The sequence below is a fragment of the Cuculus canorus genome, chromosome 5 (assembly GCF_017976375.1).
Source record: "Cuculus canorus isolate bCucCan1 chromosome 5, bCucCan1.pri, whole genome shotgun sequence".
Classification (NCBI taxonomy): domain Eukaryota; kingdom Metazoa; phylum Chordata; class Aves; order Cuculiformes; family Cuculidae; genus Cuculus; species Cuculus canorus.
Window position 1 is genome coordinate 48,786,989 of NC_071405.1, and position 27,968 is coordinate 48,814,956.

Sequence of the window (27,968 nt, forward strand, 5' to 3'; positions counted from 1 at the left end):
GCGCAGCCCGCAAGTAGTACGGGGGCGCGCGGCCGCCCGCTCCCGGCCCCGCCCCCCCTCCGCTCCCTCACGGCGTGGCGGGGCCGGGGGCGGGCGGGGCCGGGCGCGTTGCCGGGTTACGCGGAGGCCGAGCGGCCGCTCAGCCAATGGCGGCGTGGCGGGGGCCGGCGCAGTGACGGCTTGCGGGTCGGCGGTGGCCGGGAGGGCTCATTTCCGCCGCGGCCGCCTCCGCAGCATGGTAGCTCCCGCCGCGCTCCCGGCCGCCGGTCTCCTCTATTGGGTGGGCGCGCTGGGCGCCCTTTACGCGGCGGCCCTGACCTCGTACCGCCTGCTGGCCGGGCTCCGCGTTTGGGCGCTGGGGGGCGGTGGCGGCTCCGTGGGGCCGGCCTTGGGCGCCTGGGCAGGTGAGTGCGGCGGCCTCGGGAGCGCCGAAAGTTGAGGGGTGGGAGGGGGGCGCCGGTTTGAGCCCGCGGCGCGCGCGCGCCCCCTCAGGGAGGCCTCCGCGCGCGCCCCCGCGCTGCTGACGTCACGGCGCGGGGGTGGCGTGCGCGCGTCCTCTCCCCTCCCTCCCGTCCCGTCCCGAAGGGGCGCGCGATCCCGTCTGGGAATGGATACGTGGGTGATAATTGGGAGTTGCAGGAAGGTAGCGATACGTAATCCCACGTGCTTCGGGCAAGTTACATGTAAATGGGCAAGGTTTTCCAGCTAGAGAAGGGGTACGCCTGTTAAAAGACGTGGTTGGCAGAGGAAACCGAAAGGCTCTTGGACTTTCTGGTGTTGGTTTTGACTGTATTACTGCGTTATTGATTCCCTTCTGACCTGTGGTGCCTAACAGAAGCATAGTGTAATTAGGGCTGGAAGGATCCTTAAAGATCACCCAGTTCCAACCCCCCTGCCGTGGGCAGGGACACATCTCACTAGCTCAGGCTGCCCAAGGTGCCATCCAACCTGGCCTTGAACACCTCTAGGGATGGGGCATCCACAACTTCCCTGGGCAACCTGTGCCCGTGTCTCACCACTCTCATGGTGAAGAAATTCTTCCTTATATCAAGCTTAAATCTGTCCCTCTCCAGTTTATACCCGTCCCCCCGGTCCTATCTCCACAAGCCTTTATGAATAGTCCCTCTCCAGCTTTCTTGTAGGCCCCTTTCAGGTGCTGGAAGTCTTGGTGGCCACTTAAACTTCTTCTGCCTTGTTTCAAATATGGAAATTGCAGCGCTTGAGCCAAATGCCAGCTTATTACCTGGAACTGCAAACTATAGATGACAGATCTTCCCTCAGTCACATGCTCAAATGTCTTGTGAACAGGAAACTGCAGATGCCCTCTGTCACTGTTTCATACAAGTGCAGGCACTTATGTGTGGCACATGCTGCTCACGAAAATGCCTTTTTCTCTTTGCTATGGTCATGATCCTCAAGGCATGGAGGAAGAGGAGCGTTGGCAGTGCAGCTAAATTCCCTGTCTTTACTACTGCTGTGAGGTGAGAGCACTGCTGCAGTGTCAAGGAGGGTTAGAGAAATAGGATTGTGGTGCCTGCTGACTTGGACCTGAGCTGCCACTGTAGACAGACATGTGGCCATTGTCAGCTAGCTGTTGTACACCCTCTTTGTGCTACTAACGATGAAGAGATGCTGCTTTACTGCTGGAGCTGTAGTCTCCAGCTGAAATGGAGAGAGGTTTTCTCAGTCTGAATAAGCCCTGGTATGGTTTGCCCTGAAGTGCATTGTGGCACCAGCAATAGGCTTGGGAGGCTCTGTTTTCTCTCCTCCTGGAAAGGAGGATGAAGATGTGGCTGGGTCACTTTGAGAATTAGTCAATTACTAAGTCATACTGTGGGAACAAGTCTGTTTTCTTCTCTCCTGGTGTTTTAAAAACCAGCGGGCTTGATGCGGATAAGCTGCTGTGATTACTGTAGCAATGCATTCTTTCCACTGCACAACTAGAAAGCCCTTACAAGGCCATTTGTAAAGACTTCTTACTGTACTTTTCTGCCTGACTGAAATTGAGTTGCAGATTCTTCCCTTGTTTTCTTTATGTGTTTTTGCTTGCTTATATGCCATTCCTTCTGTCTATGCTTTGTTTAATTTGCTGGTATTTAGAAGAAGCAGATGTGAGGAGGAACAACTACACGAGCTGATAAAGTACTCTGAGAAAATTAAATTTGTGCTACTTTAAATAGCAGTCACTTTGACCAAGTTAATTTTTCTACAGTGACACTTATGTGTAAAGGTCTGTATGTGGCTTTTCTGGTTTTCTCTCCCAATAACTTGCATCTGGCTTCATTTTGGGTACTGTGTGGTGATGGACATTGAGTGGAAGTTGTCTCAATGTGGGTTTTCTGGGTGCATCTTGAGAGAGAAAACAGTGAAAATTCCTTGATCAACAGCTGTGTACTTTTAGTGTGCCTCACCAATTGGTAACAGAAAATAAACAGCCCCCTTGCTTGGAAAACAGTTTAGCTAAATAAACCACACACTTGACATGAGCAGAGCACCAAAGAGTTATTCTAAAATCACCAAGAATATACCAAAGATGTGGCTATTCCCCTGCCTTCCTCTAGATGGGCAAATCTGTTGGCAGCGCCTGTAGTTGTGATCCATAATGGTGTTTCTCCTTAGGTTGGATGAGAGTGTCCCTTTGATGGTGATGGCAGGCAGCCACTTCACTACCATTGACAGTTGGGTGTATTCTGGAGTGCAGAGTGTCTGGAGCAGGAAACTGCTGCTGTCACAGATCCCACTTGGAGAGTTGCCATATCTCCCGTTTTAGGAAGCCACCTCTTTTTCTGGAAAAGACAAAATCTTTTTTCTTCCTCTTCCCTTCAGTAACTTGGTGAAATGAAGTAAAAATTCTACAGTAATTCAGACTAGGAAGAACCTCAGGAGGCCTCTGGTTCAACCTCCTGCTCGGAGCAGGGTGGTCAGCTCTAAGATCAGACCAGTTTGATATATGAAAATAATCAACTTATATTCAAAATGCACTGGCTCTACAAGTTGAAATGATCTGATGCTCTAAAACTTCGAAGATCTCGATCATGCTAGATACTTAAATCTTTCTTTTTTCTGGGCTCAAAATTGCAAATATTATAACGAGAAATTTTTTTTTTTCCCCGATTTGCTGTAACTCAGGTGATGTGTTAACTGGAAACAAAGTTTATTTTGTGTAATTGGCCATGTGACACGCCAAGAAAAGTCATGTTTTCTTTCAAGCCTCACAGTAGCTTAGAAAAGGGTCCATTTCTTCCCCTAGTGTCTTTGATGCGTGGTTGAATAATCGCACATTTAGTGATTACAACATGTCTGATAGAGATGATGCTTTCTCATGTGGTGAATACAGCTGTACAGTTGTATTTGGGCCAACAAACGATTGTGAAGATGAGTTTGCCTTAATTAAGCTTCTTGGGAGTTTATTCATTAACATGCAAAAATAACTAAATGTGGGCAATTTGCTCTAGTTTTCTTAAAAAAGAAACTGTAAGCGGTTATTAATCAGGATAATGCTTTTGACTGCCTCTAACTTTCTGTAATTTGGTTTTAGACAAAACCCCTTTATTCAGTCTTAAACTTTTTCCTGTGTAAATGTTTAACAATAAATTCTTTCATCAGCAGCAAAGCTGGGTGAATGCTATGTGCCTGTTCTTGTTGGCTGTTTTTTTAACTTAACATGGGCCATGTTTGACTAGGCATAGTCCAGCACCTAAAAATAGTGATTTGTATACCAGAGCCACTAAGGGAGACATGGAAAATGTGTGTAACTGGGTATCCCAGCAGCGGAGTGGGTGCTTATTTGTGTCTTTACAATCATGTCTTTTAAAAACTAAGAATATGTTGGGTGATTCCCAAATTTTTCTTGGCCAGGAAGGCCAGCATAATAACAAAATCTAAATCGAACCTTAACAATTATTTATTGGATTAATAAGATGTGGTACTTGTACAAAGAGGAAGAAGTGACAAGCTGGGTTTTGTTTGTGAATAGGTTGAGTTAGATTCCATCTGTAAGATAACGCTTCCTGTGGTCCCTAGAAACAGCATCTTTAAAATACTCTCATCCTTATGAATTTCTTAGAACAACCTTAATGAAATAAGATGGATGATAAATTATTTTAGTGACAACTTAACTTCAGATAAAGGACTTTGACTTTAGGGCTGACCACGTGGTAGCTTGTTGGTAACTGAGCAGCTTTCACATGCAATATCAATTCTCAAGCTATTTAGCATCAAGTGAAATAGTTGTTACCTGAAGGCTTTTTTGTTCTCTGCAAAAAAAATTTCCATCCCTGTTGCAAAAATGAGTGCTATCTTGCTTTGCAGATGTTTGGCAATGTGCAGTGGTAGTTGACCACATCACAAATCACTGTTGCAGATCAAAAGAGTCCACCTAGTGCAGTCTTAGAATCATTTGTTTGGAAAAGACCTTTGAGATTGAGTCCAGCCATACCTCTCCACTACTAAACCATATGTCTGAGCACCTCATCTACCCATCTTTTAAATACCTCCAGGGGTGGTGACTCAACCACCTCCCTGGGCAGCCTCTTCCAGTGCCTGATAATCCTTTCCTTGAAGAAATTTTTCCTGATGTCTGATCTGAACCTTCCCTGGTGCAGATTGAGGCCATTTCCTCTCATCCTATCACTAGTTACTTGGGCCGACACCCACCTCACTACAATCTCCTTTCAGGCAGTTGTAGACAGTGATAAGATCTCCCCTCAGCCTACTTTTCTTCAGGTTGAACAACCCCAGTTCTCAGCCGCTCCTCATAAGACTTGTTCTCCAGCCCCTTCACCAGCTTCACTGCCCTTCTCTGGATGTGCTCCAGCACCTCGATATCTTTCTTGTAGTGAGTGGCACAAAGCTGGACACAGTATTAGAGGTGCAGCCTCACCAATGCCGAGTACAGTGTGTGATGAGGGTATAGTTAACTGGGCAGCAAAGGGAGTTCAACCTCTCTTTGTGCTGCTCACTCTGCAGGATGTGAGAGGGAGGCTCTGTGCAACTCCCTGTTTTCCAATGCACCTGAGTGCTTGGCTGGTGGGTGCAGAGATTTGGGAAGATATTTTGGTTATCTTTTATTCTTTATCAGAATCGCGTATTCAGGGATTTACTGTCTTTAGCACTTTAGATCCTTGGTGAGAGTTTTCTGGTCTTGTTCTCAGTTCTGGGTGCTACACAAACAGTTCTATCCTTGTATGAAATAAAGCATGACACTCAGAAAACCAAAAATTACCATTAAGAGCATGTGAAAATTTCTAGCTCTTGATCATGACAGCTCAAGTCAAACTTGCAGCCTGAACGTGGAGCATATATTGTTTTCTTCTATGACTGTTAGCAAAGTGCTTCTGAAGGGTTCCTGTCTGAACTTCCCAAAAGTGCTCTTCCTCCAGTGCGTACAGCTTTTTCTTTTCCTATATACCATGTAACATTTTCCAATATTCACCCTAATTTTTTTCTGGTAAAAAAATTAGCTGTCTTCCTTTAGTCAGCAATCCTATTTGTAGCATGTGGTTTGGGTGACAGTGTGTCCCTCCAGCCTGCTCTTTGTTGGATTAAGCAAGCCTTTTCTTCCAGAGCAACCTAGGAGAGCTGGGATCTCTGACCCATCCGCCCTAGGCTCTGCAGCTTGCACTGTGTGGTACTGTGGGCTGCAACTCCTTTTAAGATGTTGCAACTCTTACTAGAGAACCTCCCCGACTCTTTATTTTTTTACATAGGCTGCTGCTACTAGTGTATAAAATTAGTTTTGCTTCCTGAACGGTATAAAGAAGTGAACCACCCTCTACTCTGTTCTCTACAGTTTTGCTGTCTTTCTAGTTCTTGGTTGCTTCTTTCAGGTGTTTTCTTTTGCACGTGATATTACCGACTGTTTAAAATACCTGTTTAGTAGGATTGCTCAACACTTGTTGTTTTAAGTTCTCCTTGTGCTCTCTGTTCAGAAGAGGAGAGGGAGAGCAAATGCTTAAAGCCCAGAAGTCCAAAGTCCCATCTCTGATTCTGCTGTGTCTTTGCTGATGGGCTTCAGCATTTCAATTCTGGCATGTGTCAGCACCTGTTGAGACTAAATATGTATGTGTGGGCACCACCAACCTCAGTCAGGCTCATAGTCTTCAGCTTTAGAGTTTGATTTGGTGTGAACACTTCCATTCTCCTGTTTTTGAGAGGTGTTTAATTTCTCAAGAGAAATTCCAGGTGTGTTAGTTAGTAAGGCAGAGCTAATGTTACTGTGAAACTTGAATCTGAATATGAACAGGCCTTGCTGTGTTTAACCTGCATGTGAAGGAGAGTTAAATGCTGCAGTATGGTCTCTCCATCTCCAAACCAAAAGCTTATGGTGAGTGGAGGCCAGATGCTGTTTGCATTAAGGTGAAAGGAATACCCATCTCTGATAAACAGCATGAGACAGAAATACTTGAAAATTTATTAGCCCAGGAGATGAATAGCTCTGTTATTTTAAGCTAGCCCATTCTCTCAGCCTTCTGTGTATTTTAGAACAGGAATACTTGTAATGGAAACCAGTTACTTAAAATTACAGAATTTATGCAAAGATGTAATCTAGAGTCGTAACTTGCTCCAGTTTATTTCTGTCACTTTTTTTTGGCCAATGTATTTCCCTCACCTTTGGGAAGGTTCCTTGTGAAGTGTCCTGGTGAGTGCAAGGAAAGGCCTTGTGGTGGAATGAGGAGCACAGAAGTGTCTCCAGTAAAGAAGTCTAGCTGGCACTGTGGTGGGTGTTAGAGCCAGCTGGGCAAATGCATTCCTGTGTAAGACACAGGTGAGCTAGCAGGAGGGTCCTGCTGGTGTGAGGGCAGAGCTGAGAGTGGAGTTTGAGGAGAACTGCAGTAGTTCACCACCTGGAAACTATTTTTTGGTGGGTGGGGAAAACATGTGGCTGTTCGTGGTCTTACAAATATTTTCATTCCTAATCCCTAGTGTTGGGAAGAGCACCTTTGCTACAGAAGGGATGACAGTAAGAAAATATCGTAATTACTTTAACAGAAATGCCAAATGATTCTTGAGGCTTGTATATGAACACAAATGTAGGATAAACAGTGTAGCTAGTGGATAAAAGCATCACATGTTCCGTTGGGCTTGCATGGTTTAATCACTTGCCTGGCTAGACTAAGAGTTGCTGCTTGTAACTTCAGGTGACTTCTGTTGCTGACCTATATTGATAGGCTTTAGGAAACCTGTGTTCCTAGAGTAAAGCAAAATGTTTTTCAGATTGAGTACATTAATGTCTGAAAATGCTAGAATTATGGCTACTTGACTTTCTTCCCCTGTAGTACCATTAATTGCACAAAAGGGTTCTTCCTTAAGTCTGCTGGTTTTTGACTCCTGATTATTTAACCTTAATGTATTTTTTTTCCCAAAATTTGTGCAACTTCCCCGATTCCTGGAGTTGGAGTCTAGAGCAGTACACCATCACCGGCTGTGTGAGTCATCAGCAGAGCTGAAATTCTGATCCACAATATAAGCTTGCAATATATTTATTTTATATGCATATTATATAAACTGGAAAAGAGCTGTATGCAGTATTTCCTGCTGAGGTTCTAATTTACTCCCCTGCCCTCAGCAACAGATGGTGACACCTAAAATCCTGAGATTTAGTAGTAGGTTTTGAAAGAAAGCAGATTATGTCGCGATTATATAGCAGTTCTTAAAACTGGAGATGAGATGTCTAGAAGTAGAGCCTCAGGGAAACCAGTGCTTGTCCCTTTGTTTCTTGTGCTACTTTTTTTGTTTTTATGTCGCCCTCCCTTCTTCTTTGTCTTCTGAGGGTTCTCTCATGTACTTCTATGCTGACTCAGTTGCTTGTCCCAAAGAGGGTGGAAGACAGCTCTGTGGCTCAGGTTGAGGCATGTGTTGAGTCTGTGTATGTGCAGTACTTTCTCTTAGGTTGACTGTGCAGGATTTGGTTTTGTTTGATTGGGGTTTTTTTAACTATTTTTTTCCTGCCTCCTCCTAATTTTCTCCTCTTAAGTAATTGTGAGCCATGATGTCCTAAGAGGGTATATTACATCAGTCGTGCCAGTAGGGACAGTGGCATTTCTGATTCTTGAGGAGCCCTGTGCTTACTGGACAGGGCAGAGCAGAGGTGAAGAACTTGGCTCTAGGGATGTTAATAACAAGGAATTTCTAGACTGTTTTCAGGTTAGAAGACTACCACAGTAGCAGAAAGGGTAAAAACTGTAATGAGAAAAGGTGTCATGGTTTAGCCCCACCCAACTAAATTTTGGCAGCTTAAAAACCTTGCAGTTGAGCTTCCGAAATCCTTCTCCCCTCAACCCCTGATGAAATGGAAATGAGAGGAAAAAGGCTTACAGGTTGGAAACTAAAACTACAGCTTTAATGAAATGATAATGAAAATAATCAGAAAGTAATAAAATATATACAAATATATGAGATCGTGCTCCTAGCCCTCCCCTCGATGACTGTACATCACCAGAAATGCTGCAGAGCAGGAACAAGGGAATGGGTTCGTGGCTGGGAGGGAGCTGGACTTGGGAACTGGATTCATGAACACAGCGATCTGGGATGAGGAGCAACCAAACAGATGAGGTCCTCACTGGAAGTCAGCCATTGCAGAAGAGAGCGAGACCTTCATGATCTCTGTTTTATACTGAGTATGACGTATATGGGATGGAATACTGTCGGTCAGTTCAGGGTCACCTGCTCTATTTGCCCCTCCTCACAGGTGGGGCTCCTTTCTGCCAGCTTGAGGATGGCCTTGATTAAGTATAAGCATTGGCTTTTTTGCATACCAATGCTCTGTGATATCACTTCATAGAAGAATACTATCTCAAAAACATGCCCTTAGCTTTCAGAAAATGAAGTTACTTACAGCAACTGAGTTAGTCACAAAACTGACTCTTAATTTACCTCAAACTACTATAGAAGGTGAATGAGAGGCCTGGGATAAGCTCAATGGGGTAAAGGGTTTTGTTGTTGAGGGGAAGAAACTGTGGTGCATACCAGAGAGCCTGGTGTCCTTTCAACATCTCTAGTCCCTACTTTTAGATGAAGAGAATAGTGGAGATATGCAGCAGTATTCGTAGTTATGGAAAGCAGAAGGCAGAGGACTGCTGCTTCTCAGCCAACACTTGCTTATGGTTGTACACCACTCTTCTCCATACTGGGCCTCACTACTGGTTCCTTGTTCCAACAAGTTCCAGTTTCATGTTCCTTGTCTGTGTTAATCGAATCTGTTTCTCTAAATTTCTTCCCTCCTATCTCTTCTTAAGCCTGTGGTTGACCAATTTCTGTGGGCTTCAGCCTCTCTGCTTCCTTCTCCAGCATTCTAATCCTGCCAGTAAAGGCATTTGATCTATGAACTCATTATTCACTAAGTTTTCATATTTTTTTTTGTGAAAGAGTTTGTATGACCAGTATTCCTGGTGTCTGAATCCTATCTGCCACAGGAGCTTTCCATCTCTAGAGCGCAGTTGAGTAGAGGTGATTTAGAGCAGCCTGCTAAATGTTGAATAAGGTGAGAGTTAGGATGTTCTGGCATTTGTTCCTGCCCTCAGGTGTCCTGTATGTCCATGCCACGGTTTGTCTGGTGTGGCAGAAGGGGATGTGTGTTCCAATCAACTTGCAGTTGTGCTTGAAGGCAAGTTACCTGTCTTAATACAAACTCTTTATCTCGGTCTCTTTGTCCTGGTAGTCGCAATTCTGTTTTCAGATCTATGTAAAAACTTTTGGAGTTCCACAGCTTTGTGTTGGTTCCTAGATTCTGATATTAAGGTTGTCTATTTGCTTTACTGGTTCTTCACCTTTGCTATTTTTTTGCCAATTCTATATGTGGACTGAGTATTCACACTAACCTGCAGGGCCTCGTTCATGTTCCTTTGCACTGGAATCGGTTTACTGCCTCTCTCATGCAATGTCAGCTTATAAATGAGATACCATCAGAGAAGACAAGAAGACTGAGCGTGTGGTTTTACATCGTGGCTTTCTGATCTAATTGCTTGGTGTGGGGAGAAAAGAAGGTAGATGGAAAGCTTTTCTGCTCTGCAGCGATCCAGTTAAGGAGTCTGCCATGCAGAAAAATAGTCGCTTTTGACTCCTTATGCTCCTTAGTCTGCTTTGGTATGGGTCAAATGAGTTCCAGTGCTGGTGCAGCAGAAGGGAAACTCAAAGTATCATAGAATTGTTTAGGTTGGAATAGACCTGTAAGGTCATCAAGTCCAACCCTTAACCTAGCACTACCAAGCATGAAATTCTATGTTGAGGATACATTTAAGCCCAGTGGTCAGCTTGAGTTGCTCAGAAACCACGCTGCTGCCAAAATAATTTCTTCTACTCTAGTCGTTGGCTGTGGCCTCTCACTGTGTTGCGTCTAGTCAATGGATGATGGTGATGTGAGTGAGGTCTGCTCGCTGTCATGGCTGACAACTGACTTTGCAAGAAAGACCAGCTGCAGGGTTAGCTGCATGAGCTTACTGATTTGCCTGAAAAGCAGTTGGTGAACAGACACTGGGGATGCAGGTTGGGTGACATCCTGCAGCTACACTGGCTTAAACTAAAAGTCTGGTTTTGGTTCTGTTGCTTGAATCCGCCTTGATGGGCTATTCCAAAGTCTCGTTTTGCCTGGTTCTGCGTAGGTCATGGTGGGTGGCATGTACACAGTACTGTTGGGGGTGTGTTGAGACGCTTGATTGTGAGTTGCAGAGTACAGTTTTGGAGGTCCTTGCTAACAAGTTTTAACATGTGCCTTTCCTTTTCAAAGACAAGGATAATGGCCTTATATTGATTTCCTAGTTATGGAATTAATTTTAAGAATTAAAACTCTTCCTCTTTTACACAGTAGGTTTTAATACTCTGAACTTCCTGTGGACTTATCCCTGGGGACGGACCAATTGTATTTGGCTATATTTTAAACTGTAATTGTGGTAACTGAAATATCGATGTTTTACTCTGTTTGTAAACAGAGGGGTGGGTAGATGTAGAAATCTGTTAATGCAGAAGTCATTTTGAGTAAAATTTCCTGGCTTACGAAGAAGTGGATTTTCAAGCTGCCAGCTCTGCAGAATTGTGGTAGGGATCTCATCCCAGCTGTTTTCATTACTTCTATGCTGTCTCTGGTTGTGGTTATAATCAAAGTGTGGAAGTTCTGATATGAAACATTTCCTTTCCAACGTATGACAATATTGTATTTGTTCAGAGAAGTGTTTGTGTTACATACCAGGATAGACTAGCTTGTTTTGGGCACTGTTACTGTCTCCTTGCAGCTTTGCTTCCCCCCAACTTGCTTTCAGGACAAATTCTGTACAAATGGTGGAAGTAGATAGATATGAGTAAGAATATATCCAATTTAATAAATGCATACTGTTTTAACGTAGTCTTTACTGTAGAAGTTACTTTAAAAACTGAAAATATAAACCCGTATTTTTGGGAGAATTAGTAGTGACATGCATCTAAGCGAGGGGTGCTGATCATACTTTTAATGCTCAGTCTTGTCCTGCTCTTACTAGCAGTTGCCTGCTCTTACTAGCAGTTGCCTGCTCTTACTAGCAGTTGCCTGCCTTACTAGCTCTGGATTTTCTGCAGTCTGAAGTCTTACCCATATTTCTAAAATTTGGAGCAGTGATTATGATCTTAAGACCACTTGATTTCTTTTTTTCTCCTTAAGGTGTCTTTAGTACCTTTGCAGGCTACTTCCTCTAGCCACAATGGCCATTTTTAGTGTGAATGATGTTCCTAAATTCAGTAATGCATTTATTTGCAGGTGGGTGGATTGCTCTGCCTCCTAACAGTGACCAGACCAGCCTACACTGTGCCCCATCTGGCCAGTATTCAGAGTGTTAACACCCGTGTACATGTCCTGTTGCTTGTAGGAGAGCAGTATTTTGGCGAGGTGGCCCTGGCTTTCTGACCATATTGTAAGAAAGGTTTATGGGACCTGAAGGAGAGTGGCAGAGTTGCTGGAACAGCTCCTGTTGGCAGGGGAGACTTTGTGCTATTTTGAGGGGTCTCCTGAGAGGGAGGTTAGAAGGACCTCGTAATAAAGCTGTTTTGGCAGGCTGCTGGTCTAGAGCTGCCAAGATAAGTCTATGCAGAGGTGGTAAGAGCGATCTCCTTTGCTCTTCCTAGTGTCTGACTTCTAAAGGAAGGTTTTTTCTTGGACCAGAGAGAGAAGTTGAATAAGAAGTCCCCAGTACTGCTCAGAGGGGAGGTGAGGGAAGACTACTGGAAGTCTTTCTGTTGGTTGTTTGTCTAGTGGAAGCTGTAAAACTTTCTTAACCAGAAGTCCTTGAAGTTGAGGTGTGAGACCTGCAAGGATGGGATGTCAAAAAGGAAGGAAAGCAGCAAATAGTGAAGGAAGGGTGGGGCAGAAGGTTCATAAAGTCAAACCAGAGGAGCGTAGCCTATTGTGGGTGCTGCTCCCCAGAGCATCCAGGCTGTTGGTAGATGCTGTAAAGGGCCCGAAGAGAGCCGCGATACGTACGGGGCGAGGGCTGCCGGGGCAGGCGGGTCCCCTCGCGCGTGTGGGACCGACGCTGCCGCGGCGCCGCAGCTCCCCCTGCCGGCCGCTGCCCGCGGGCGCCGCTCCCCCGGCCCGCAGCGACCCGGCGGTTCGCCGCCCCCGCGCATCCCATCGATCGTAGCCGAAGCGTTTAAGGAGGCTTGGTGTGAGCCTCGCTTCCCTCGGAAAATCCGGGGAGTTTTCCACCGGGGAAGGTGCTGCGAGTTTTCGAGGGCTCAGAGCGGAGATGCAGAAGGCGTCAGTGGCTGTTTCTTTATTTAGAACCGGGAAGGGAAAGACGTTGCTGCCCGAGCTGTTCCTTCAATCTTTAATGCAAGCACCTATTGCAAAACAGTGCCGATACGAATAAAACAACCGAGGACTTCTAAATCGCTTTGGCAGAAGAGCCTCCCTAATGCTCAGTAATAATTCATTGAGGGCATTTCTCATGAGACAGCTGTAACCTTCCAAATTGATTAACTTGGGTGTGTTAACATCATTCACACACACACGCTTCTTCCCCCAGCCCCCCCTCCTGTTCTCTCCGGGTAGAATACCCAATTAAAGCAAATGTAATTAAAGAGTGTAGCATGGAAGGGACCTCTGTGGAACAATAATTACCAAATATGCTCATTTTAGCTAAAAAACCCTATCCAACTATGTGGTTTTTGAGGCCAAAAAATACAGACTAGTCTCCAGATGTGACCGGTTTCCAGCACTGCATCATTGTCTTTCAGCTCTAAGCGACCCTCTTTTTTATGAATGGTAGGTTTTGCTCAATTGAAGACGACGAGTCTGTTCTCTGTTCCTTCTTAAAGTCTGTGGGCTAGAGGGTGCTGCTGAGCACTTGAGTAATCTTCCAGACAATGCGGAGAAGGAGAAAGACTTTTCAAAAGGTGTGGTTTGAGCTTGTTTAAGCTTCTGTTTGAGAACTGCAGTGCACAAAAGAAAGTTAATTGGATGACTTCTAATTTAAACAAAATTGCACTTCTCTACGTGCTTCTAGTGCATGGGCTAGAACGTACGGTACAGACTTTAAACAAAATATTGCAGAGATGTATTGCATACTTGTTGTAGGTAGGATATCTTTTGAAGATAAAGTTTAATGCTTTTTCAGGAACTTTTGGCTTTGTCTTTTTTTTTGTATGAACAATCTATTTGAATAGATTGCTCCCCATCATAATTGGGTAACTTCCAAAGACTCTAAAATATTAATACTTCTTGTGTTACTCCTCTACACTTTTAAGAGTTGCCTTTATAACACCTCAGCAGCTGAATTAAGAATTGCCAGCTACATCAGCTTTTATCTGTGCTTGTCTTTGCATCTTTTTAACAGCGCATTGTCTACTAAATACACTCCTAAAGCCATCTTGTATCTGACAACACATAAGACACTATTTCTAGTTTGACTGAGAGGGCTCTACTTTTAACAGAAAGAACAGTCTTATTTAGAGTGAGAGGTTATAAAAGGTTTAGAACCATTCCTAGCATAGCGTAAACATGCTCGCTGGCTTCTCGTGGATCTTGGAGTGCGTGCAGTCGTGCTTGAACCTGTGAGAGGGGGCACCCTGGGGGTGTTTTCTTCTCTCCCCAGAAGTACTACTTTAACAGTTGGTTTGAGCAAGATTGTACAGATACTTCGTTTCAGACTAGTGAGGGAGAAACAGTCATATTTGATGTTGTTTTGCATCTTGTGTAGCAACAAGCAGCTTAAATGGTTTAGTCCATGGGTTTGTTTATTTTTTTGGAATTGGGAACTGAAGATTTGGATGACCTGAAGTTTTGGAGCTTTTCATTTGGTGGGAATAGAAGCATAACCTTTTACTGGAAGATACAGTAATGTCTCTGAGCATGAAGATATTGCCTCTCACTTAATGTTTGCTACTTTAAGAAGCAGTCTAGGCTAGTTAGTGCTCTAAACACTTCAATTTTATTATCTAATTTAAGTGCTGGAGACTCTTACCTGTAAGTGGTCATGTTGGTTATGTTAAAGACCCTGATCTTGCGTTCCACAGTTGTCATCCTGCCACCTTCACAGGGCCTTGTAAAATACTCTGTGTGACACTCGCTGTACTGCTGTTTTGGGGCTTCAGATATGAAGGTCTCTGTGCTTCAACTTTCCTACTTCTGTGCAGGTTGCAGGGTTTGGGCATGAGTCTTCTTGCTACTTCAGCTGTTCTGCAGGATCCTTATTTTCATACCTCTGTCCCTGTAGAGCAAATGCTAACTTCTCAGTATACAGCTTATTTTAATGTTATGTCTAGCTAAAATGAATAAACTGTCACGAGGTATCCCCTCAGCCTCCTTTTCTCCAGGTTGAACAACCCCAGTTCCCTCAGCTGCTCCTCATAAGGCTTGTTCTCCGGTCCCTTCACCAGCTTCATTGCCCTTCTCTGGACGCACTCCAGCATCTTGATGTCTGTCTGGTAGGAATGGGTTCAAAACTGAACACAACATTCGAGGTACAGCCTCACCAGTGCTGAGTACGAGGGTAAAATCCCATCTCAGGTCCTGCTGGCCATGCTATTTCTGATACAAGCCAAGATGCTATTGGCCTTCTTGGCCACCTGGGCACACTGCTGCCTCACGTTCAGTTTGCTCTCAACCAGCACCCCCAGGTCCTTCTCTGCCAGGCAACATTCTAGCCACTCTTCCCCAAGCCTGTAGTGTTGCACAGGGTTTTTGTGTCCCAAGTGCAGGGGTCTGCATTTGGCCTTGTTAAACCTCATCCCGTTGGCCTCAGCCCACTGATCTAGCCTGTTCAGATCCCTCTGTAGAGCCTCTCTGTCCTCAATCAGATCGACGCTTCTGCCCGGCTTTGTGTCATCTGTGAACTTGCTAAGGGTGCATTCAGTCCCCTCATCCAGATCATTAATAAAGATATTGAACAGAACTGGACCCAACACCGAGCTCTCCGTAACAGCAGTTGTGACTTGCCTCCAACTGGATTCAACTCTATTTACCACCACTAATTTAATTCCCCATTCTGTATGTAGCTTCTGAATGAATCTCTCCAAGTCTTGCTGCTTGTTGGCCAGATACTTTGTTCCCCAAATAACCTGCAGATGTTACAAATTCTATGTGTGTTGTTTTCCCCATGCTTATGTTTGAGGGGGAGGAGTAAGTATGTTGTGTGGATAGTAGGGAGGCAGAACTTGACTGCCTCAAATAAGTAATAAAGAGTTGTCAAGCTTTCTATTTCTTTCTGTCTTGCATGGTACGTGACATGATGAGAACTCATGAGGAAGACAAGATCTTGGAAATATCTTACGAAAAAGCAAATGTTTTTGCTGTGGTCACATCCGTCTTTACACCTGCTCTCTCCTGATCTATTATGCACTGTAGGAGCTGAGGTGTAAAACTTTGAATAAATGTTAATGCTGCTAATGCTAACTGCAGGCTTTAAGATGCCAGTTGACTTGTGCTTAAGTTGGTTTTTGTTTTTTTGACTGATTAAAAAAAAAAAATTAAGCCTGGAACATAATCAGGATGTTAATGCAGTATTTAAATAGATCATGAGAACAAAGGTTTGGAAATAGAAAAACAGTAAAACCTAACCCAAATGTGAGCTGTTATACTTACATAATACATGTAGGGGAATTCCTGAGCCCTAAAGGCTGGCCATGACTGATAAATGGATGATCTGAAATAGTAGGTAAAAGCTGCTATGTATACCCTGCATGCGTTAAGCAAAGGAATCAAACTCTGTACAGCAGCAGATTGGGCTCATGGATTTACCAATATATTGTGCCTGTCACCACACATTCGAAACAGTATGTGATATTGTTTCTTTAACGGCTCTTCCATGTCACCTTCTCCCATAGGCCTCTGGAGATCAGAAGTCAAAGGAAATAGTTTTGTTGCGTAGTTCTAACTTAAGGAATACCCCTGTTATTTTGGAGGAGAGAGTGGGTGGAATTTGAACCTATAAGGGGTCAGTGGAAAACTTAGTAGTAAGCTTGAATCTGCTATGTGGCAGTCCAGTTGGCCATTGTAAGACCTAAGGGGCTGAAAAATTCCGATACTGTTTTAAAAATAATTTGAAATAGCCCTAGGATCTCTGAAACTTCTAATTTTTAGCTGTTGAAACAGTCACATAACAGAAAGGCCTTAACAGTTGTCAGTTACATACAAGAACTTTTTAAAAGATCTCCAAGAATGGAAAGAACTTTGGGAAGGATGATATGTTGTGTTAGCTTTGTGGGCTTTTCAGTGTCTTCACAGATATTCAGCAAGGAAACCAAGCTGCTTTGTATTTCAATAGAAAATCAAGGGGTCAGAAAAGGCCTGTACAGTGTTGTTTAACTTTTTTTGTCATGCACAGTGCAGGGCAGATGTTTTTGCTGAAGGACATATATGTATTTTTTTTCTCTTCATGTGTGAAATCTGACTCTTTCTTGGAAGGTACAGCTTGAAAAAGGGTGACTTCTGTGGGTAATGTGCTGGTGCAGAGAATGGGAAGGTGACAATGCAGATATTAGGTACAAGATATTAGGTATCTTGTAACATGTTTTAATATGGCTTGAGCTCTTCATTGAAAGGTTCTGGGAGAGCCCTTGCAGCTATTGCATCACTTGCCAAAAATAGCATCTTTACTGCATAAGGCAGCCTGTCTGCAGTTTGGGTAGGCTTGAGAAATTAGTGCTTCTTGTGAATGATGTTCAGTCATTTTTGCTTCTCAGTTAAGCAGGTTTTTAGTCTAAATTTTGAGGCAGAATGAAGAAATAGTTTTATTTTTTGTCTCTGAGGGTGGGGTGAGTTTGAAAATAGCAGTGTCCACAGTTCTGTCTGCAGCGTGATTCTAAAAATATGTTTTAAAGGTTATTGAAATTACAATTTAAAGACACTGATATGTCTGTTCTTATATTGTAATTGTCTGGGGAATGGAAGAAAAAAAATTGCTTTGTTCAACATGAGATAGTCTGCTATTCTCATCAGTCATTTAATATTTAGGAGTGTTTTTTTTTTTTAAAAAAAAATTGCAGTTATACAATGCCAGTGAAGTATAACGCTAATCTGAATTCTTATTAAAAAAAAAAACCACAAGACCCAAATGTCTTCCCTTAAAAATATGTTTTACTGTGGGTTTTCCCCCCCTCTTCTCATTCTGAAATCTTAGTCAAGATGTACCAGCAAGGGAGTGTGTTTGTATTCCAGTGGTGTTGCTGAACCAGACAGGTCTGCAGCGCAGCATTTTATTTTTAGACTCTAGGTTGCCATTTTTATCTTGTAAAAAATATTCATCAGTGTCTGGGTGACAGGCCATCAGTTTTTATAAATGTGTCAGACCACGTTTTTTCCACCTCTGTCCCCTCCTTCTCCTTTTGTGTCCCGCTGTATACATTTCTTTTTTGGGGAGAGAGGGAATGAAGGTGTGGATTTTAATTCATGCATTAGATTTTTCCAATTCACAGATCTTTAGCATCGCACAGTTCATTCATCTTCTGTACTTGGCTGCTTAACGCAGCTTTGCTTATTGTCTGCAGTGGGTGAACTGTTCTGGTGCATAGAGCTGGAGGCACAGGAAGGGGCCAAATGCATTTGCTGCTGGACTGATTGCCTCACCTGCCCTTTCTCTGCTTACTTTCAAAATACCCTGTTGTGGCAGTGCCACTGAGAAATAGTTTGATGTATGATTTTGGGGTACGTGCAGGTATAAAATCTTTTCCCAGAGAAGGTATTGAAGACATCTTTGCAATAAATTTATATAGGTCAGCTGACTTCTAAAAATAGAAGTGGGGAAATCTCTTATGGTCTGAGATACTGAGAAGTGGCTCGTGCACGGTGGCAGGGGCTCCAAGCCCACGCAATGTTGGAATGATGAGGCAGTAACTCTCACTGAGTGTGAATCACAAAGCGTGAATCAGCAGCTGCCCTATATGTGTGTGGAAAGCCTGAGGGTTACTCCTGGAGCCCTTGGAGAGCCATCTAGATTGGCAGGGAACTCATCATGGACTACTGTCACCAGAATATTTGGTATTGCTGCTGGCCCCTTCCTTTTTCCCCTGAACCCAAACATGGCAATCGTGCTGTGGCGCTGATGGGAGCTTGCTTTTAAGTGACTCTTAGCTGCTTTTGCTGTTGTTGGAGAAGAGCTGTTGCTTGTGAGAGTTGACAAGCAGGAACAACTCACTGCTGGAGCAGAGTTTGCTCATGCCCAAGCAGACCTGCCTAGGAGGACGATGGGTTGCATAACAGTCTAGCTGTGGTCTAGCTCTGTGCTGAAGTTTTGCCTGGGTGGTGGGAGATGTAGCATCTCAAATGCTAAAAGAGGACAGAGGGAAACAAGTGCAAATGGTGCAAATGCTCTGTCAGTAGTTGAAGGTCTGGGTCAACTTGGTCCTAATCAGTTTTGATTTATTTATACTTCTAAAAACTTTCAAAGTCTTGGGAGCACTGGTGCCTGAGATCACTCACTGGGGCAGGCCCAGACTTAACTGCTATGATCAGTAATGATGGGTATTTGCAAATGTAAGAGCAATAAAATGATTAGGATGGTTGGTTACCAATACTTCTGGTTTACAAGTGCAGATTTGACATGCCTACACTGTATATACACGTGTTAAGCATTCTTTAAGGGGGGGGAAATTGAATTTTGATTTCATTTGGAGAGGCGCTGTAGATTGAGATCTTGCTAAAGAGGGTTCTCGGGTACAATCACGCACCTTTTGTGTATGGGAATACGATATACTGAGCATGTGGTGTGACTTCACTAGTATTTCCTATAACTTTTAAAAAATAGCTTATCGAAGATACACTTCATCAGTTGTGTATCTGCTGCAGGACATAATGTAACGCTATACCTTTCTTAGGGTTAAAACTTGTTTTTCCTTCTACACAGATGGGTAGCTGCCCTGATTTATAGTAGAACTCTTGCTTTTTTTTGAATATTAGGGTTTGTAAGCCCTAGGAAAGTGACCTTGTAGAAACAAGTACAGTGGTAGTTGGTATTCCAGAATCATAGAATCACTAGGTTGGAAAAGACCTCTTAGATCATTGAATCCAACCATTCCTATCTGCCACTAAACCATGTCCTTGAGTACCTCATCTACCTGTGTTTTAAATACCTCCAGGAATGGTGACTCAATGACCTCCCTGGGCAGCCTCTGCCAGTGCCCGATGACCCTTTCTGTGAAAATTTTTTTCCTCATATCCAGTCTGGACCTCCCCTGGTGCAGCTTGAGGGCACTCCCCCTTGTCCTATCACCTGTCACTTGGGAGAAGAGGCCAGCTCCCTCCTCTTTAAAACCTCCTTTCAGGTAATTGTAGAGTGTGATAAGGTCTCCCCTCAGCCTCCTCTTCTCCAGGCTAAAGAACCCCAGTTCCCTCAGCTGCTCCTCATAACACTTGTTCTCCAGCCCCTTCACCAGCCTTGTTGCTCTTCTCTGAGCATGCTCCAGAGCCTCAACATCCTTCTTGTAGTGAAGGGCCCAGAAGAAATTAACTCGAGTATTTCAGTTTTTTCATCTGTTTCGACTATGATGAGTTTTTGAAACCATTTTATAAATAAGAGGTTTAAGGATTGGTGGCTGGACCTAAAATGGCTTACTGTTGTGAAGGATGATGATATTTGGGTTAAATGAATGTTACAGGAGAAAGCAGATAACTCGGAAGTTGTGCTAGTGACTGCTTGAAGTGAGCACAGGCCTGGTGGGGCTGGTCTGAGCGAGAGTGAAAAGGCTTGTCCACATGTGGGGCTGCTCATGTGTGCCTTCAGTGGGAAGGTGCAACAGTGGCCAGGTTCATCCATGCAGACCTACGTTAGCTAGTAAACCCTGTTCTGGCCAATAAAAGGCCCAGGAGCTTGGTGCAGATCTGTGGTTCCAACGCAGCCAGACTATTCCTAGTTGGGGTATTTGTAGCAATTTGGCAGCAGGTAGGGTGGACCCAGCCTGGCTCCCACCTGGGACTAGGTTGGCTATCAGTTTTCCTTCCCAGGGGCTGTGCTGCAAGTTGGTTTATTGCTTGGATGCAGTGCTGTGTGAATTTGTGAGTCCAAGGCATTCCTTGCCTCTCCAGGAGGCTAAAAGGCTCCTTATAGAGACAGCTAGGGATTCTGTGGGAGATGAGTTGGGTCTGAATGGGCTCATGAGCTGAAAGCTGACAGGCTGTGTTATGTAAGAGTATACCCATGGGAGTATCCATAGCTCAATCTCTTCTCGGAGACTTACCTACCTGTCTTTCCAAGAGAATGTTTTATCTTGTATACAGTGATGCTTGTTGCAGATTTAGATGTTACAAATGTTTATTATCTTTGGCACAAGGCAGGGTGCTGATGAGGGTGGTGAAGAAATGTCTGAGCAGTTCTGTGGCTTGGGGTTCATTGGAGCTGGAAGTTACAAAGAAAAGTCAGTTTCCACCGTGTCAGTTTTCTTAGTCTTTCTGTGCTTTCCAGTTTGCCAGTTTTTGGTGTATTGTTGGTGCATTGAAATGCTATTCTGTAACTTGCATTCAAAATGAAGATTTTAATTCTGGACAAAGGGAAGGAGCATGATTTTTCTAGTAGGTGGAGTATATTTAGATATTTTTAGTATTTTAAATGTACTTAATTTTCTAATTCATTTGCTATCTGCAAACTTGTAGTCCAAAGAGATTCTGATAGAAGCTTTCATCAGAGAGTTGGCTGAATGTCTAATCTTACAAGTTTTGTTATATCTGTTAGACTTATGTATTTAATAAATATATAAAAAAACTCGAAAATCCACAATTTCAATTTAAAGGACAGAGAGAAAGTTAAGCAGCGTGATCAGAGTCATTGCTTACCATAATGAGGAGATGGTGGAGAAAGCACCAAATCCCAAACTAGAAGATCTGTTTCAAAAAGAACGGGAGGAGAGGGTAGTGTTCCATGCAAGATGCAGTTCTGCTGTGTAGCTTTCTGCTACAGTCTGTATGAGGTACTAAAGGCTTACATGGTTTAAAAAAAAATACTGTAAAAGATCTTGGTAGCTTTCTCTCCTGTGAGTTTGTCCAAAATAACTAGCTGTAGTCATCAAATTGTGGAGCTGCAAGCTGGAGACGGGAAGAGTATCTTGGAGAGGTATCTCAGTGTGCTTGACTTCTTAAGTTCTTCCCTCAGTACCTATTACTGATTGCTACCAGAGACTAACTCTTGTGTTAGCTGGATCTCTGTTCTTAGTTGGAAGGTCTAATCTTATGATAAAAATGTTAGACTAGGAAAGAGCTTGTCTACACTCTTTCCGCTTCTCTTCCAATATAGATAGTTGGATGTGTGCAAATGGGAAACAGGAGAGTGATGACAGGCTGTTTTAGTTAAGTTAGGTGTTTTTGTTTTTGTTTTTGTTTTTGTTTTTTTTTCCTCTAATGACCTGATGTGTTGGGATGTGCCATGCCCGTTCTGAGTGATGAGTTATGCTTGAAATGTACCCAAACCTTCATTTAAAAATTTCTTCAAGGCTTTGCTTTGTATAATTCTAAGTAGTTCATGTCCTGGTCATGAAGCTGTGAAAGGTCAATCAGTGTTTCAAAGGTGTAGAGAAAAGGTTGTGGTTAGCACTGCATCTTGGGTTCTCTTGACATGTATAACAAAAAAAATATGGACTTTCATGTCCATAGTCTGATCTTAAAAACCTGTCAGAAGGTGCTATTGCTGCTTTTTATGCCTCAAATGTCTTTGGAGATTGGTGTCCTCACTTTGAATATGGAAGTGCTTGAGTAAAATGATTTTATTATCAACACAATAGGGGATTCTAGAGGGAATCCCTTCCTGGTTCAGGTCGTCTTCATGGAACTGGAGTTGGAGTCTCTGTTCTGTTAGAACCACTGTTCCTTTGCGTATCATGTAATTTGTGTCTCATCTCTAGCTGCAACTAGCCTCTCTCTCCTGAAGAGATGAGCAGAGACACTCGGGAAATCAAGTTGTGTTGAGGTGGGGCGGGGGAAAAGGGAGAATTTCTCTGAAGCCCTCTGACAACCTGAGGAAGCCTAAGAAGCATGTGATCAATAGAATGTATCAAACCCAATCAACAAATTACATCAGGCTTATTGTATTTCTCATTTTCCTTCTGATTCATTAAATGGATAGTACTGAACAGATTCTTCTTGCAAGTTTGTGGTTCTGGTTCCAGAGTTATCTGTCTTGTCCTGCACTACTGTCTTTCATCTCAGAGCTCCTCCAGCAGGTCAGGTTCCTTACCTTTACTGTACTCTTGAAAGTCGGAAACAGATGTTTTTCTTCTTTGAAATATTCTAATTTCCAGTCTTAATTGTGACCAGCTTGTATTTTCTGCCCAGTGTTAATTCGAGTTTTTGCTTTTCTAGTGGTCACACTACATGAAGTTATGAGGAGCAAACAAAACCCTTTTAAACTCATGTCCCAAAACAGGTAACTCTTAATCCTTTTAGCAGTCTTTCTTTTGCAGCTGTTCCCATTTAAATTACTTAATGTAGTATTACTTTCTATTACTATGGGAAGCAACTCAGTGGATGCAAAGAGGTTATAAGATTGTCTTTATTGCTGCATTAGAATGGCATTTTATAGTCCATTTTATGTTCAGCCACTGTGCTGCAGGTACCTTTCTTTTTAATTCCTTACAATGGTCACCTCAACCTCAAGCAAAGTTGGTTTCAAGTGCATGTCTTGACATCTGGTACCACCATAATATCCAGCAATATTATGGTTTTATTACTCTGGTTTGTAAAACTATCTGATTCTTTGTGGTGTGATGCTGTGATCCTTTTCAGCAGCTAGGTTGTCTGAGGTTCATGAAGCATTCTGTCTTTGTGCAATTGTCACCTGTAACAATGCTGAACAGGTTTTATGCTGAGATCAGTTCCTGAGGAGTGTGACTAGTAATTTATTTTAACCTGATAAAGTTCCATTTTTTTGGTCTGAATGGCTGTAGATGCCTCCCCAGTGTCAGGCAGGTTTGGATGGTATTCTAAGATTCTTATGTTTTGTCCTGGTCACCTTCACGCTCATAGTTTCTTATGATCATAGAAAATGATTTTCATTTGCTTTTTAGGCCTGGAACATTATTCTTATGTAAACTGATCACACTTTTAAAAAAACTTGGCTCAGTTTCCCTTTTGATTAAAAATGGATCTAGTGCTGCTTCTTATCCCAGTCCTACCCCTTTTTTTTTCAGTGCTTGGGATTATTCTGACACTTTGCATAGCTTTGGCTTGAAAGGAACATGCCCATAGCTTGCCAATATCATTTGTTATCCTCTTCTAGTCACACGTTTTATGTTGACTTGATTTTATTTTTCTGTCTGTTGCCAGTATATAATGAAAGAGGGAAAAAAATCTGCATTTTCTTCTAGTGACTTCTTATATAGAGCTGCCTTTCAGCCTTGCAGGCTCCAAAACTAGAGGTCCTTCTAGTGGCTGTATAGTTCCTTCTCAGAAATGCAGCTTTACCTGCATGTGTTTCCAGTGGCAAACACACTAGAAGCCTTCAGATGATGCTAGTCCCAAGCTAGTACCTGAAGTACCTCAAGGGGCCTGCAAGAAAGCTGAGGAGTGACTTTTTACAAAGGCATGTAGTGATAGGACTAGGGGGAATTCCTTTAAATTGGAGAGGGGCAGATTTCAACTAGACATAAGGAGGAATTTCTTCACAATGAGGGTGGTGAGGCACTGGCACAGGTTGCCCAGGGAAGTTGTGGCTGCCTCATCCCTGGAGGTGTTCAAGGCCAGGTTGGATGGAGCCTTGGGCAGCCTGATCTAGTGGGATGTCCCCGCCCATGGCAGGGGGGTTGGAACTGGATGATCTTTAACCTCCCTTCCAGCTCAAAGTATTCTATGATTCTATCTGATCTTCAAAATTTTCCTGTTCATACTCACTCTCTCCTAAACGCAGGATGATTTGAATGACCTCTGTGCGTGTGCTCTCTTGGCCTGATCATGCTTGCAGTGACAGTCAGCATCTGTGATGTATTTCACAAATACTTGCAAATGAGAGCTTGGTTTTGCTGAATATTAATACTATGCAATAAGTTTTTTGGTGATTTCTTGCTAACCACAGGGCAGCTCTAGTTTTGCTTTATGCTAACTCAACTCTAAACAGATTTGGGCAGATCATCTGAACTACTTACTGGCTATTGCCGAAGTTAAGTTCAGAGCACTTTTGGGATCACTTGACACTTTCTGGATCAAAAGCCCAGAAAGCAGTAAAGTTCTTAAATTTGTAACAGGATGGTGGGGGCTTCTAAATGCAGGAGACAGTATGATGAAATTCCCCTTCTCCTCCCAGCCTATCTAGAACACAGCTGCCCTTGACTAATGGGAGAAAAAGACCTCAGGGGAAAGATTTGAGCATGAACGGGTTAAAGACGGCCACTCTGGAACTAGGAGAGCTCACATACAGCCGGTTGGAACTCATACTGATTAAGTGTTGCCTGTGATTTTCACAAAGTCTTCGGTATGGTTTTCTTGTTGATATTTCTAGACTGCCTGTAGCTCTCGCATCTGAAGAAACCTTGAGTGCACTGCCCAAAATCCTTTCTTGCTGTAGTTCTGGGTTTAATAGGAACTCGTCAGTGCTGTGATATTTATAGAATATTTTCCTACCCACAATTCTGGCTCCTAGGCACAAGCTGTGTTACCAAGTAAGTGTTTGGTTCTGGGAACTGAACCTTTTCCTGTAGCCTGTCTTTTCAAAGCCTGACCGTTAGGTGTTAGCTCCTTTGTGCAGGAAAAAAAAAACCCTCTATATGAAAGAAAATATGCAGGATTTCTAGGATTTCATCATGGGTACAGATGATCTTCCTGATGAGGCTTCATTTGTCAGCAAGTTAATTTGAGAATAGAAGTGGAGATTGTCTTATTTTTGCATAGAGTTTTCTTTTTTTATTTAATAAAAATGCAGGCAGTTACCGCTGTCTTATTAACTTGCAGCCTGCATGCTTATCTTCTTTGTTCTTTGTTAAATATGAGCTGGCATGTGTTAGACTGCGTTAGCGTTCACTCCTTGGGACTTCAGTGGTTTCTAAATTTGGCATTGCTAAGCCGGTGCCCTGTTAGCTTGAATCAATTTGGGCTGCTATTTTTAGCAACAAAAGGGAATTGAAATAGCAATTTTCTTTCCATGTAATAGATCCCCAAGAGGAATACTGATGTAAGCTCTCTGTCATCCCATATTCTCCCCCTCCCCAAAAGCACTCAGACGAAAGGCAGCTGTCACGGTTTGCGGCTGTATTAATCTTTAATCAATCGAGTGTTTTCTGCATTCAGGTGTTCAGGGAAAAAAAGGGTCACGATGAGGATCTGCCTAGAATAACTAAGCACTCGTGCATGGTTTGTGCAGTCAGAATGTGTGGGTAATGGCAGGGATATAGCAGCTAAAAATAGTGTTTGCTTCCAGTGGTTCTCCAGTCTATTTCTGATGCTTGATTTTGATAAGGTTGATTGGACTCTTACTAAAAATAGCCGTTCCTAGCAAGCTGAGGACAAAAAGTAGAATATTTTTAACTAGCACAGACTAAAGTACTTTTTGTTGGCTGGAGATAATCTAGAAGCCTGGTATTGGTCAAATGCCAGTGATTTATATAAAAATCTGTAATAAATGAAGCACTGCTTGGTGCCATACAGGGATTGTCTTCGCTTCCCTTGCCAGCTTTTGTTTTCTTCAGAAGCTGTCATATTCTTAATATAGCCTTTGCGTTTCGTAGCAGAAGAATCTCGAGTCTTCAGTTATTTATTTGTTGTACTTTAAACCTATGCTAAGATTAGCTCTGCTGTGAAGTTTCTCTTAACTGTATTGCTTTAAAAAAACTCCTAGTTTCTTCTTTCTATTGATGTCTGCTACAACTGGGCACTGTGCTGTGATGGACCCTCACTCCTATCTGGATTCTGTTTTGTGGGACAGAGATGGTTCTTCTGTGTGAATGGAGGATGTAGCTGAAAGGCTAGCCCTGCAGTGGCCATTTTGGCAACGAATTTGACAACCACTCAGGGGATCAGAAATGCACTTGAGCTGCCCTCCTTGAGATCTGCTTGTTAGCTTAATTCTTTTTTTTTTTTTTTTTTTTTGGCAGGAAGTGTATAGGTATTCCCAAATTGCTGGATACACATCTTTCTGGAAGGAATAACATTGTTAACAGCTTGAGTAGGTAGTGATGTGCATGGGTGCATCTGCAGTACTTTGAAGGATTGTCTAAAACCTGATAGTTTTCGTAATGAAAAGAGGAAAATAGCAGAACTTAAATGAATTTGTAGTTAGAAGAGGCTAGTAGAGAAAATGCATAATAGTTGTTAGCTTCGTTGCGCAGGTAGTCAGAGTAGTGCAAGGACTACGCCTGTTGCTGTTTGCTAGCAGCAACAGGGATAAAAGTATTTCGTGCTGTATCTCCATTAGGCATCTCAAAAGCTTATTTTGCCATGGCAAATATGTGTTTGTATCTGAAGGCAGGCTTGATCTTTGAGCTTTGTCTTCACTCTAGTCTAACCTTGAGCTGAAGAGTAGCAAATCTATAATCTTATTTCAATGTGATTGCTCTGCAGGACTGTGGTAGAATTTTCTATGCTTGCTGTTACTCCTTCTCCTTGTGTCAATTCCTGTCCTTGCTCCTGTCATGAGATTAGATGATTTCTACATTGTGCTTTACTGCACCATTCTTTTGTTTTAAGATGTCCTGGCTGCATAAGAAGCAGATAAAAATGTTCTTTCTGGGACTTGAATATTCAGTTCATTCACAAAATGGATTGCTGTGGTCTTCTGGGTGCTGCATTTGCCTGGCTGTAGAATGGTAGCCCCCTTTTTTGAGAGCAGGGGTGATGGGTATTTTCTAGGTGACCTCTTTATTTGGGAAGGTTGGTGGATGTTATTCTTATAAGCAGAAAGAACACGTGAGTTCCCTGCACTGCTGGTGGTATCTTATCCCATGCACATTTAGCCATGAGCTGTGGGATTTCTGAAGGATGCAGGTGCTAACGGAAGCATTTGCATATTCACCCCTCTGTAAGCCTTCTGGACAAGTGAGCCTCTAAAGTCATGTGCCTCTGGACATCTTAATCTTCTAGGCTAAAGTCTCCAGTTACACAATGTGGTTCATAGACTTTGTCTATGGCTTTTGTAATAACAGGAAAGCTGTTCACTTTTAGTGAAAAAACACACATCTCACTTACTGCTGAGTTCATTTAACTTCGCTCTGTGTTTGTCAGGGGTTGCCTTATGTTTGGTACTGGACAAGAAATTACATCAATCCTTATGAGCTGCACTGTATGCCAGGTGTATGTGACAAAAGCTGTGAAACAGTGTGAAACATAGGAGATAAAGTGGCTAGGTGGTGCATTAGTGAGCTGCATGTTTGAGTAACTAGTCCAGTAGTAGAGGCTGTGGTGGATTTCTGTGTATCTGTATATTAAATTGAAGAGGTCATTGTAAGAGGTCATAGATGTATAAGTAAACTTAAAGCAGGAGTTGAAACAGTGGGGTTTTTTCCTCTTTATTTTTCTTCCCTCCTCACACCATGTAGGAATAAAAGTTCTGGCACAGCCTTTAGGGCAAAGACACTATACTGCTCTAAGGTGGAGATTTTAGGGA

The 27,968-nt window shown here is 43.1% G+C and overlaps 1 protein-coding gene across 2 annotated transcripts in view; it reads left to right on the forward strand.

Annotated features, from left to right (window-relative positions):
- Positions 1–27,968, forward strand: part of HSD17B12 (hydroxysteroid 17-beta dehydrogenase 12) — a 103,736-nt gene that overhangs the window by 19,502 nt on the left and 56,266 nt on the right. Inside the window, exon 1 of one of the 2 annotated variants that reach the window (XM_054066729.1) lies at positions 72–404. The exons of the other annotated variant lie outside the window; for it this stretch is intronic. Within the exon in view, the coding sequence (XP_053922704.1) occupies positions 236–404 (169 nt within the window). The 5' untranslated portion in view covers positions 72–235. Of the gene's footprint in view, positions 1–71; positions 405–27,968 lie in introns of those variants that run through there. 2 annotated transcript variants of the gene reach the window in all.